This window comes from Callorhinus ursinus, unplaced genomic scaffold (assembly GCF_003265705.2).
Source record: "Callorhinus ursinus isolate GAN/ISIS: 27379988/994484 unplaced genomic scaffold, GSC_fseal_2.0 scaffold10, whole genome shotgun sequence".
NCBI classification, from domain to species: Eukaryota; Metazoa; Chordata; class Mammalia; order Carnivora; family Otariidae; genus Callorhinus; species Callorhinus ursinus.
This window is the reverse complement of record NW_027397072.1, coordinates 13,963,629-13,977,117: the sequence shown is the minus strand read 5'-3', so window position 1 is coordinate 13,977,117 and position 13,489 is coordinate 13,963,629. Positions and strand designations below refer to the sequence as shown.

Here is a 13,489-nt window from a genome sequence, read left to right as displayed (position 1 = left end):
CTTTCTCTGGAGTTAACGTAACACCTCTGAGCTGTTAGTGTCTGCTGCAGAGACGTCCAAGGAGAAGGGAGGGGGAGACTCTCCCCTCTGCTGGCTCACCTCCTCAACGGCTGGGAGCATTCCCTCCGGCACCTGCGCCTGGGACAGACTCTTCTCTTCCTCCCTTCTCCTCTTCCCACACAGGAGCCATGGCGGCTGGGCCAGCGTGGAGGGGTTGCAGGGGAAATGTGGGGAACACTGGTTCTTCTGACTGAAAGCCAAGGCAGGCCCCTCTAAAGGGAGGGACAGTCCCCCAGAGCAGATGGCCACCTGAGGCCGTACAGAGCCGAACAGACTATGAAAGATTCCTGCGGCACAAGCACACGGTGAGGCCAGAGTCCTCACCGCTCACCTCACCACACCTCACCGCTGTGCTCCTCTCACCAGTCACCAAGGCCCAGTACTAATAACAGTGACCTTGAGCATTCATTAAGCACCTTCAGTGTCAAGCCCTTGCAAGGTACATACAAAGAATCGTCTCGATAGCTCCGGAAGCTAAAGACAAGGGAAGTGGAGGGAAGTGGATGGCCCCCTGCAAGAATTTGCAGCTCTGACACCTCAGAGGTGTCAAGCCTCCCCCCACCCCAGAATGCTTTGTCTGGCTCCAGGTCTGCTCTTCCCACAAAAGAAGCTCCCATTTCAGTAATACCTCACACATATTCTAAGCTACTCTCTGGGTCTCTGATAGAGGGATCCAAGCCCAAAATGATAATATGCACCATCTTACCTTACATCCTTTGGCCATTTAGTGTCAACTATATACACAAAAATACAGGACAATAACTATCTTGCATTTCCCCCTGAAAACAATGTAAATCACACTGATAAGACAACCCATTTGTCTTTAATTTCAAACCCAAACATGTTGAGTTCACTTTTAAGTTGAGAGAGAAGGACTTTCATCTACAGAGGAGAGGGGCGTGGGTGCCTGATGGGATGGATGCTGCTTGTCACAGCCAGGCCTGGGGGCTTCGCAGAACACCCAGTTGTCATTGTTTTCACCCCATGAGATTTAATGAATTCACCTTCTTCTCAGCAAGTCAACACCAGCTCTTCTCCGTGACAGAAACAAAGGCCCAAGGAAGACCCACTCCCCAAGGGAGTGGAGGGCTCCCAGCCAGCCGCTCTGCTGGGAACTAGACCAGGATGAGAACTGGACTAGCCCTGTGCGCTGGGGTCAGCCTCTGCCACTGAAGGGAAGAGGTGGAGAGGTAGCCTGGGCAGACAGGCTATGTGAAGGACAATTCCAAAATGCCCCCGAACAGGGTCCCAATCATTCCAAGATCAGGGTCTTGTCCAACTCCTGCTTACCACCTGCTCTGTGGAGGGAGTGTTTTCACCTTGTCTTTCTGTCTAAGTTCTTCCCAGGACCTCAGCCCCCAGCTTGTGCACCGCCCCCTTCTCCTCTGCCCAGGAAGCCTTGCTGGACCCTCCATGACCCTCTGTCTCCCTCTTCCTCCCCTGAGCTCCCAAAGCTCTGACTGACCCATATCCTCACTTAGCTCTCTGCATTTGTCTGCTCGCAAGGCATCTATCTCCCAAGAGGGCAGGGGACGTGCGTAGGTGTCCCACCTGCTGGTTCTCTCTGTCGTTAGTCTTGTGCTGTACATGCAAGGTACAAACAATTAATATTCAATGAATAACTCAGTCAACCTCTCCTCAGCCATTCACTGGAGGGCAGACGGCAAGCTCCTGCAGCTTCACTCACTGAGTCACCGAGAACACTTAAAAGGGAAATGAAAGTTAACTGTTCAGGCCTGGTACTGTCATTACACTGTCTTAAGAACCATACAACACCAGGTCACCAGAATGTCCATGGTCGTCTGACACATCTTGGTAGGAAACCATCTGTTCAACTGGTCCACAAGATTCAGGACTTTAGGGCTTTTCTGGCACTTGATGACCTCTGTGATTGGGCCCCACTCACATCTCCAACCTCACTTTTCCCCTGATACCTGTGTGGTCACTCAACACAGCTGCTGGCTATTCCCTTTACCACCCTCCAGTCTCCCCGGCCCTGTGCTCTTGCTTAGGTTGTCCCTCCTCTTAAGGAAATCCTTAAAGCTACAGATCCTGCTTATATTTCAAGGTATCTTGAAATCTTCGGTGAAGATATTTATATAGAAATTTGCTACGCTGGAATACCTGCACCAGCTTTGGGACAAATGTCATTTTCTCTGTTGTCTTTTAGCTATCTACATAGACTGTTCTAGTAGGCTGCAAGCCCTTTAAACGAGGGAGACAGTCTGACTTGAATTCTACAACTCCCATGGCTCTTGGCTACAGATTTGTTATAGATACCACTCAACAGTGTTTGTGGAAGGTGGTTGACTGCTAATAGCTTCTCTGGATTACCATCTACAGATGGATTCTCCTCCACTAGAGCTATTGAGGCCCTTGGACACTTTGTAGTTGGGTTTAGCTCTATTTTGCCACTGACCACTCCCCCCCCCACTCCCCCATTTAGGATTGCATTTCAACTGAGAGGGGAAAAGTGACTTAGAGCTCAGGACAGGAGACGATTCAAAACAACATCAGGTGGTCACAAGGATGGAACCCCAAGCTCCGAAAAGGAAATGTCAATGGTTCAAGATTCATTCCAAGTAGAGCCATGAGGGCACATAATCAATGACAGAGAGCATTCTTCCAGCAGGTGCTCGATGGGCCACAGGAAGGGAGGGAGGAAATGACTCCCACCAAGATTAGTCAATGATACCAGATCCAAAGCTGTGTCGCTCTCTCAAAGGTTAGAAAAATCCAGTAATGTAAAGCAGCTTTTATAATGAGAGGTCCAGACATGATTTTGTATCTTCAAGTCCAATTCTGTAATAGAAATGAGCTATTTCTGCCTCTTTGGCTCTATTTCTAATGAGAAACGGATTGTCCTTTAACAATTAGCTGCAGAGAATAGCTCAAGGGAGAGTAGGTCCTTCTGGCTTGAAACCTCCATAATCAGGCTGGAGTTGAAACACATCTCTTTGAGTGTGTGAAGCAATGAAGAAACAGCTCAATCTTGGACTGCCCCCTGACTCCCAAGGGCTCCGGTTTTCTCCTGTGTAAAATGGGGGGAGATAGGGGGTGGGCGGACTGAGAGACTTCTAAAGGGCTCTTTCCAACCTTATCCTGAGGACAGAGAAGTTGAGATATCATCTAAGAGCATTCCTTTGGACATCATGGCTGCAGTGGCCATTGTTATCTCTCTAACTGACACCTGCCCTATCACCGGAAAGCAAAATCCCAAGGTGTGGAAGCCATCCAAAATAATTTCACACCCTGTGAGACAGGAGAAGGTTATCATTTCCACCCTTCTGGGATAAATGTTCTCTCTAATGCAAGATGCACTGGTAGCTAGCTATTCCCTGAGACAATCTCACTACAATAAATGCCTTTGGAACCTCACATGGGACTTTGTTTTCCCAGAACTATAACTTTATTGTCATCTCTTCCTCGAGATTTCAGCCCCTAGCTCTTGTTTTCCACATTAATTCAAGTTGAAGTGCAGCCTTGATCATGTTGGCAAACATTCCAAATGGAAATGAATTCCCAGGTTCTCACTAAAAATTGCAACGTCCTCACCAGCCCAATCTGGATGACATTTTGTGTCTTATATAATGTCTGTTTCCTGAAGGAATTAAAATATTTCTGTATATAGTTCTGCCCAACAAATTTTTAATAAGGCCTACTCCTAATTACCTCTTAGGAACAAGTGGAGTCTGAATCCCTGAAAACTGATCATCCAAAAATCTGGTTTGAGCCAAGAGTTTTATTTTCAAAATGATTTGAATCAGATGTTGAGAAGCCAGAATAGCCATCTCTGTCATGTTTTCTTTTGATAAAATATCTCAGCGGGGAACCAGCTCTTGATGCCACAACCCGAGAGACTAGGTAAGCAGGCTGGCATCTGGAAGCACGCCTGGGCCCAGGTGCCTAAGGTCAAGCTACTGATGAGCCTTTCTTGGGCAAGACGACTCACTGTTTACAAAGCACTTTGGTTGGCTCTCACATTAAGCAAGCAGGGCTCAGAATAATCTCCCCATCTGATAGATTAGGAAACTGAGAGCCAGAGTGATTTGTTGATTTATTTAACAAACCTTTAAGCATAGGGCTTTCCCAAGGTCACGTGACTAGTGTACGTAGAGGCAGGTACACATCCAGCCTTCAGGTTAAACCACACGGCGTTTACGTGTATTCAGGCAAAACACCAACAACAGTGTAGGCTCTGGGGAATGGAGAAGGGCTCTAACTAGTGAGAAGGTGAGAAAAGCTTGCATAATTGTGATGTAAAGACATAATATCCTTGTAAAAGGAAGTGGGGGGCATCAAAGTCACTGGAAAGCAGAGGAGGAAGAGACTCTTCCTGCTTTAAGAATGGAGAGATCAGGGAAGGCTCTCCTGGGAGAAGATTTTGAGCTGGTCCTGGAAGGATGGCTGGGAGGGAGTGACAAGGGAGCATTTGAGGCATCCTGCTTTGCAACACAGTAGACCAGAGAAGCTTCTAGATGCTTGCTCCTGAATGTAGCCAAGAGGACACAGGACACACAGCAAGATGGAGAGAATGCTGCTTGCAAGGTGGTGCAGGCCCCTCTCTGTGCCGGTCTCTCTGCAACCTTGGGGGAGTCTCCTGACTTTCCAACCACTAAGCCCGGAAGGGAGGGAACTCTACTCCAAAGTCTCCTTCCACGCTAGGTCAAGGTGAGAGCCAAGTGAACGAACCATCAGAGTGAAGCCTTGAGAGTGTCAACAAATGAAGGGGACATAGACAAGGGAGAGAAGAGAGGGATAGAGGGAGGGAGAAACAAAAGAGGAGGAGTGTGGTAGGAGTCCCTGCTGTGTACAAGCTTTTTCTTCAACAGGTGGTTTTCACATTCTCTCAGCAGGACTGCCAAGCGGTTCTTGTTTGTTTCATTTTGTTATGTTTTTGTTTCAGCCTAATACACTCAGTCTGGGGGCCTCCTGCCAATGCCATAGGAAGGGGCTCTCAAATACAATAGTCATTTTTTATTCCAGCTTTTGGGATTCTAGTCAGTGAGATTCCTGAGTGTCCAGATGGACCCACAGCTCCTTATGTCCAAACCACCCTTCCTTTGAGAGTCAGCTTCAATGTCCTTTCCCTCCAGTCCCCTGTGGGCCAAGAGGCCCTTCCTTCCTTGTCTTGCATGGTCCTCATCACAATTACACACATATGTACACATTAAGCCTATACTCGACGGCTCCTAGATGGCAGACCAGACCACAGTGGCCCAAGGAAGGGAACCCTGACATTCTCGGTAGATTCAGGGCCTACAAAGCACCTGGCCCAGAGGTGTGCTCAGGAACGTGAATGGCGAGCAGGGATTGCATTTTATCTCACTTGGGCCTTCTCATTTTCATTTTCATGGGGCTCTGGAAAAAAATACAATTTAGTTAACAGGCCCCAAATCAGGAAAACATCGCCTGCAAACCAGAAACAAATTTAACAAAGGGCATATAAGAAACTTTCATTCTTATTTCCTGCCAGTGAAGTTTATTTGAAAGTATAGTATAAAAGGGGATGTTTCTCCATTTGTCCTGGTGTCAGTTAAGACCCACTGACTCTGCTGTCTTGGGAATTAGAACGTTAGGCCTGCCAATGGTTAGAGCACCTTTAGTGGTTCTTAACCTTTCTTCACCTTATGGAACACTTTGTAAATCTGATGAAAGCTGTCCCAAGAGAGCAGAGATTCAAACGTTTACACACCATCTCAGTGTATACAGAATTCCAGAAGCCTACCCAAGGATACTTCCAGGTTAAACACTAGACCAATAGTTCTCAAAATGTCATTCATGGATTTTCTCCATTAAAACTATCTGTGAGGTCTTCCTAGGAATCCATTTACTGGGGCTCTATCCCCGGCCCAGTGAAACAGCAACCCTGAGGAAGGGATCCAGCAATCTGCCAATTAAATAGTCAGCCCAAGCGATTTTGAGACACATTCAAGTTTGAGTTGGCCGTTGATGTAGACCTATTTTTTCATTGGCAAAGTCACTTGATCAAAATCACATAGTAAACAGGGCAAAATAAGATGCAAATGTTTTATTTCATATTCTACAAAACAAAGATTCTGTGCCTAAAATCCCACATTTATTATATGTTTGCATATAACTTTCAGGAAGCATGCCTTTACTCCTGATACTGGTTTTTAAGCATAAAAGCATAATTTGTGAGTACAATTCTAAAACTCTACATAGAGAATTATAGAATATGGTTGTGATACTTTATTAACTAGAAAATCTTTCTTATTCTATTAAAATATCATAAAATGTTTAGGTGCTGCTGATTCTATGGTATCATTTATTTTTATTTGTTTTAATACTTGTCTCTGAGTGGCTGTGTCAATAGAGTTTTGGTTAGGGGCACCTGGGTGGCTCAGTCAGTTAAAGGTCTGCCTTCGGCTCAGGTCATGATCCTGAGGTCCTGGGATAGAGTCCCGTGCTGGGCTCCCCGCTCAGCGGGGAGAATGCTTCTCCCTCTCCCACTTGCCCTTGCTCATTCTCTCTCTCTAATAAATAAATAAATTCTTCAAAAAAATAGAGTTTTAGTGAGTAGACTTATATTTCCAAAGCTTTAGGCCTAGAAAATTTCTTATTGAATGGAATTAATTCCACCAACATATTTTTGCAACATAAACATGATACTGAACTTGGAAAAGGTAAAAACTGTCTACTCAGAGACGTTTTACCTTCTAAAAGGTGAAGAGAAAAGTTTGCCTTTCATCACTGCATTCATTAGCTTCTTCTTTTAACATCCCATTTTGTTTGCCTTTTTTTTAAAGATTTTATTTACTTATTTGACAGAGAGAGACACAGCGAGAGAGGGAACACAAGCAGGGGGAGTGGCAGAGGGAGAAGCAGGCCTCCCGCTGAGCAGGGAGCCCAGTGTAGGGCTCGATCCTAGGACCCTGAGATCATGACCTGAGCTGAAGGCAGACGCTTAATATCCCATTTTGAAATTAACCTCGTCTTTCTCCTCTTGCCCCACCAACAAGCATTTACGTCATTCTGCCTTGCATTGGGGTTAACTGTGCCTTCTTGATCAGCCTCTGAGATCCTGGAGGGCAGGCAGGACCCATCCTTTAGTCATTTCTATATGTCTCCACTACAAGGCTCCCTGAGAAGGAGATACACGGCCAGCGATTAATAGAATTCACTCAGCAAACACTTACTGATGGCAGGTTGTGGCAGGTTTTGTGCTAACCACTGGGTCTTATGTTGATTGAGGTGACTGTGGTCTACGCGACGGAAGAATGAACCGAACTCGGAAGGCCCGTGCCCAGACCTGTGCTCTGTGAAGCGTGCTCCTGCAGCTGTATGTTGGAGGGGCTGCGGGAGGCTGATGGGGGGCTGCTGTGGAACCCTGTTGCGAGGCAGGGCCGTGTTCTGTGGTGAGAGCGGGCATGCCCATCTTTCTGTGCTTCCTACCTTCACTCTTTCTGTGACACTAGGCCTCATTTATCTGAACTTCAGTTTTAAACATTTTTAAACATAGACCTAATGAAGGGGTTCTTTTTCTCTTTTGGATACAAAGGCTTCTAAAGTTGAGAATTTATGGCTCCTGGCTGTTCAGGGGGTCTCTCTCATTATCCTGCTCCCCCTCACACCCTCAAAAGAGTGGGGTTCTACAGCAGCAAAGTGTCTCTCCTGGGGCTTGAAGTGGGTCAGGTTGGTGATCGCAGAGGCACCAGGCTGACCACCCAGACAGGAGGGCAGAGACCACAGGCAGTTTTGCTCATTCAGCTGGATTCCAGGATGTCTCAGTGTCTACACTGGGAAAGAAGGAGCCACTGAGAAGTGCCTATTCACCAGGATAAGGTCAGTTCCTTGCTCAATATTTGCACTTTGCAGTAGCATTAAAGGAAGTCTTTTCTTGTCAGCCCTTCTCTTGAGCCTTATTACATAATCCACATCTTTCTGTGGGCTTCTTCCTTCTAGCATATCAGAGCTGTCTTTTTTTTTTCTCCCTGTGTACATGACATATTTCCTCTGTGGTTCTCCTTTGTATTATGTCCTTGAACAGCTCTGGAAGGAGAAGACTTTGCCTGCTTTCTGGGGTGCCTGGGTGGCTCAGTCGGTTGTCTGCCTTCAGCTCAGGTCATGATCTCAGGGTCCTGGGATCGAGTCCCACATCAGGCTCCCTGCTCGGCGGGAAGCCTGCTTCTCCCTCTGCCACTCTCCCTGCTTGTGTTCCCTCTCTCGCTGTGTCTCTCTGTCAAATAAATAAAATCTTAAAAAAAAAAAAAAAGACTTTGCCTGCTTTCGGATGATTCGACACAAGAGCACAGGCTGAGTTTGAACATGGCTGTTAAGAGGCTGCCAAGAATCTAAACTCCATCCAGAAAGTCAGATATTCTCTTCTTGGAATAAAAAAATCCACTCTGGGGTGGGTGGGAGAGGTGAAGGAGGGCAATGATGTTGATATATATATATCCGTTTTACCACAAAATGTTGAGCTGTCTCTAATGTTTACAGGCCCCCCCACCTCCATCTTGAGGCTGGTGCTGCTCCAGGGCTGAGTACTTCCAGTATGTAAATGAAATACCCTCATTTCCTGCATTTCAACTATTTCTTCAAAGGCAAACCTCTCTAATTTTAAACAACTAGTGGGGAATGTGGCACACAGAGCTTTCTTAAACACAGAGTGACAGCTTGCATGACCTCCAGTGATACGAAAGTAGCTTTGACAAATCTCATTTGTCTGTATTTTCCTTGGGGCTGAGAGTGAAGACAGTTGTGAAGCTCAGGCTAACTCCTGGGTGATAAAACGTTTGAAGATGTGACTTTGAAAACTATGGAGAGTGGTTGAATATAATACAGGAAAAATGCATACCATCCTGCTTCTCTGCAAAAGCAATTTATATCAATTGAATAATAAATGCATTTCTCGGCACTTCTACATGAAAAAGCTCCACATGATAAAAACTCATGTCTTAGGTCTTAGAAAGGGCACAGTGATCTTATAAATTACACACGTGCCACTCTAGGTATACCTTTCCACACACATTTAAGGAGGTAGTTTTGTATATACCTGGGACCCTCGGCTGCTCAGCTTTGGCTTAATGATAATCCTGGGTCCCTGACACTCAGCAGTGGTCCTTACGGGGTTACTGAGCTTTTAATAATGCAGTAAGCACCCATCTGCAAACTCACCACCCAAAACCACAGCTACCACTGAGATACAATGTGTATCTAACCATGTGGCCCTACCCACCTTCCCATCCCTCTCCTCTTCCCTATTAGATGTAGCCATTGGTCTGGATCCTGTGTTCATCACTCTTTCTTTCCTTTCCAGTATGATTTTATTGCATTAATTTGTAGTCCTATAAAATATTTTTTAGTCTTATTTGTGTTTAATTTAGAATATTAAGACTTAACTTTTTGTGCTTGAGGTTTCCGTGACGTTACGGTTCAACTGCTTTGACTGCTATATGAATAGATCATAGTTTATTTTCCACTCTCCCTTTGATGGGCATTTGGGCTGCATCCCAGTTTTGCTATTGCAAACAGTGCAGCTGTAAGCATTCTTATACATGCCCCTGCTTGCACACGTGCGGGGATGGAACTGCTGGAGCACAGGCGAGGTGAGACACTCAACTTCGGGAGGGAAGAGCAATGTTCATACTTGACACAATCATTCCCCACATCTAGATGCAGGTAGATGGATGGTTCATATTACTCAGACTGATGGTGGCTACATTTAAAGGATGAAAGCAGTATTTTCTATTTGGTATTTTAGTCAGAAAAATTTCAAAGAAAGACAACGCCCTTCTTCCACAAGCCTAACATTATATAAGTAGACACAAACTGGAATGTCTTAGATCTTGCCAAATCTAGAACCAGTCCAACTGATAAACTCAGAAGAACCAAAATCATACCATGGCAATAGAAATTATACCTTCCATGGATAGTTTTATCTAATGTCCAGGGTAAGATTAACTTGTACACGGTACAAAATGCTGAGTTAAGAGTCCGTGTTGTAGACCCTGATGCCCAAATGTGTACCGGACCTCCCCAACCCCTTCCAAATGTGCTGTTGTGGGAATCTAGGTTTTTTTTTTTTTCTTATCTGCAAATAGGAGGACATTTCGTGGTGAGTAAGTGCACCATATACTTTCTCTTTAATGGAGAGAGTTGCAGATACCTTTAACAAGCCTAACAATAGTGTAATTAGCAGCATGTCAATAATCATCAGCAAACACTATTCTCTGAGATTTCCACTGTGGTTACACCCAATGCTGTCATCCTTTGAACTCTAGTCATTGTTTTGATTGAACACTTGCTCTCCGTATTCAGAAACTGCTTGACTTAACACCTGGAACAAAATGCATCCCTGTGCATTTTTAAAAACGTGCATTCTCCCTTTTGGTTGGAAAACCATCAGGCTGAAACAAATGGGCTACTTGGAGTTATAACATTTCACGAAGACAGCGTTTTGTGGCCTGAAGCAAACAAGAGATTGAAAACGTCTTACCTTCACATAGAGCTGCTGAAATTCCTCGAGGTTCAGCCTCCCGCTTGGACAGTCCTTGAGGAAACCTTTGTACCACTGCTTGAGCTCGTGCTCATTAAACTCTGTGCTCTTCACCAGGTCCTCCATTACTTCGGGGGCTAGTTTGCTGTTCTGTTTCCCCATTCTGCCTGAAGAAAAAAGCAAATGAATGCAATTAGCCATGATCATTTCAAACTTGATTAGGAGCCAAGTCAGAGGTCCGAGCAGCCCGTGGGTGGGCACTCCCTCTAGTGTGTCAGATCAAATCCCCCCCAAGTCTGCCTCCTTCTATTTGGCATTCCAGAAAGGAGACGAGCGAAAAAGACCCTTCACACAGCTCGAAAGGCTGTAGGGCTCATCCATCAGGAGTCCTGGCGCACATAGCATCGACTCCCCCATGGCAAAGCAGCCGTCCTTGTTTGTGCTACTCATGTAAAGTATATGGGCAATTTTTATATTCTCCTGTTATGAATTAAAGTGCATCAGCACTTGCTGCCTGGGTATCTAATTCCACATTTAGTTTGTAAGGATATTAAGTGGGATTATTGACACATGCAATGAGAGGGCTTTACAGACAAATGATTACAAGCCGACTTGGGAAATCTGATCAGTAATGGTAGGAAATCTCAGCTGGTTTAGTTCTAACGTTGCAGCTTTTTTTTTTTTTTTAATGGAAACAGCTTATCTTTATTAGTCAAATTAATTCTCTTCTCTTCAGAGGTTTCCTACAACGTTGCCATCAATGTTGACAAACTTGGTGGCTTTTTAGAAAGATTGAGTGGTGAATTTCAGTTGACCTAATTCCATTCTGATATTATTACGGGTGGTAGGTAAAAATAACAATACATAAAATAATGTTACCTACATCCGTTATCTGCCAGGTTATTGACTATTTACCGTGTGTATTACTTAGGGCAATATTAATTAATTGCTTTATCTTAAATTCCTTCCTTTTTTAAAAAATGATTTTATTTATTTGTTTGAGAGACAGAGAGAGAGTGAGCGAGAGTGAGCATGAGCAGAGGGAGGGGTAGAAGGAGAGGGAGAAGCAGACTCCCCTGCTGAACAGGGAGCCTGACATGGGGCTGGATCCTAGGACCTTGGGATCAGGACCTGAGCTGAAGGCAGATGCTTAACCGACTGAGCCACCCAGGCACTCCTTAAATTTCTTCCTTAATAAAATGTATATAATAAAAAAACTCTTTACAGATTTAGTGTAAGGACTAATTAAGAAATAAGTAGGTAAACAAAGATAATATTCCAAAATTAAAATAGTTTTTGTATTAGTGCAGAAAAATTAAAGATGATTTTTTAAAGTTTCACTTTAATGTTCTTGTGTTAACAATAAAATAAAAAGTGAAAACTAAACAAATTAACCACAGACTGATTTAAAAAGTCAAATCAAGGGGCGCCTGGGTGGTGCAGTCTGTTGTCTGACTCGGTTTTGGCTCAGGTTCTAATCTCAGGGTCATGAGATTGAGCCCCCATCGGGCTCCGCACTCAGTGTGGAGTCTGCTTGAGATTCTCTCTCTGCCCCTCCCTTCCACCCTCTCTTTCTCTCTCCCTCTCTAAAATATAAATAAATCTTTAAAAAAAAGTCAAATTAAAAGTGAAAATCTGAAGAATCATCAGAATAAGGGAAGTGTCATAAGATATTAAAAATCCTGATACAGGAACTGAATTAGGCTTTGAAAAATTTACCCAAGTGGACGTAGGCCTTCAATGTGCTGGAGACAAATTCTCTCCTCAGCTCTAGTCAGGTCTATACTTGCAATCATCCAGAAGGGGTAATCTCATAACATACTTTGTTGTTTTTAATTTTTTGCCTTCTTCTACAATAGATTCCACACCCATTATCAGTGACCTGCCCTAACATTGAACAATTCTTTCACTGTGATGAAACGTCTCTACTTCCAAAGAAAGCTTTCTCCTCAGCATCATCCCAACCTAACACAATGAGAGCATATCATTAAAATGGCCATTTGTCTTCCAGGCTCTTCTGTTTGAGCAAAGAACCTGAGGATCAGCAACTATGCCCTTTATCATGGAGCATCTCTACTTATTTTTGCTCTTAATTTCAAGCTCCACGTCTCTTATTAGCAACTATCTCTTAATTATAGGTACTGTGGGATCCCACAGCTGGATATGGAAATCAAGTTGGGTACTCAGGTGTCAAGTTTAATTGATCTGGGTGAGAAAACTGTAATCCATGGTTATCCTGCTAATCAAAAGATGTATTACCAAATTTTCAGGATTTCACTTTGTTGTTTAGAGAATTACAAATTTTCATTACTGAACCCGAATTTCACCTAACAATAACAGCTGCTGAATGCTGAGTGTTGGCTGTGAGATAAGCACTGTGTTGAGAACTTTACACACTCCATCTTTAACCCTATGACAGCTCAGCAGTAAGGATTAGGGCAGCTCTCTTGTACAAGACCATACAAGTAATGTGCAACAGAGCCAGAATTTGAACCTGGATTAGCAAGGCTCCAGTGCATAATCCCAGACAGGTGGATGGAAGGCATCTCAGAAGGAACAGGAGGAGCAAAAGCAGGAAGGTTTGTGAGGCTGAATCAGTGCCTTTTGGCACTGAAAGAATAGATGAGGGAAGGATCAGTCACTTTGCCAGGCCCTATTTTGGAAAAGACTGTTGGAGTTTACCAAAACCACAAGCCAGAATGAGTTTGTATTAACGTTGGGAAAGTGGATTAAGTGTTACAAAAAAACCTGCCTCTCCCAAATGCCTTTAGGTCAACAGCATGGGGGTGTCTGGGTGGCGCCGTCAGCTGAGCCTCCGACTCTTGGTTTTGGCTCAGGTCCTGATCCCAGGGTTGCGAGATCAAGCCCTGCAACAGGCTCTGCACTCAGTGCGGAGTCTGCTTAACGATTCTCTCCTCCTCCCTCTGACCCACTCCTGCACACTCTCTAAAATAAATAAATCTTAAA

General features: G+C 44.5%; 1 protein-coding gene across 3 annotated transcripts in view; it reads right to left on the bottom strand.

The window, feature by feature from the left end:
- Positions 1–13,489, bottom strand: part of VSNL1 (visinin like 1) — a 98,603-nt gene that overhangs the window by 47,442 nt on the left and 37,672 nt on the right. For 2 of the 3 annotated variants that reach the window (XM_025867576.2, XM_025867577.2), the window contains exon 2: positions 10,523–10,689. In XM_025867576.2, the coding sequence (XP_025723361.1) occupies positions 10,523–10,684 (162 nt within the window). In that variant the 5' untranslated portion in view covers positions 10,685–10,689. The remainder of the gene's footprint in view (positions 1–10,522; positions 10,690–13,489) is intronic. The other variant, XM_073897017.1, reaches the window with a different exon arrangement.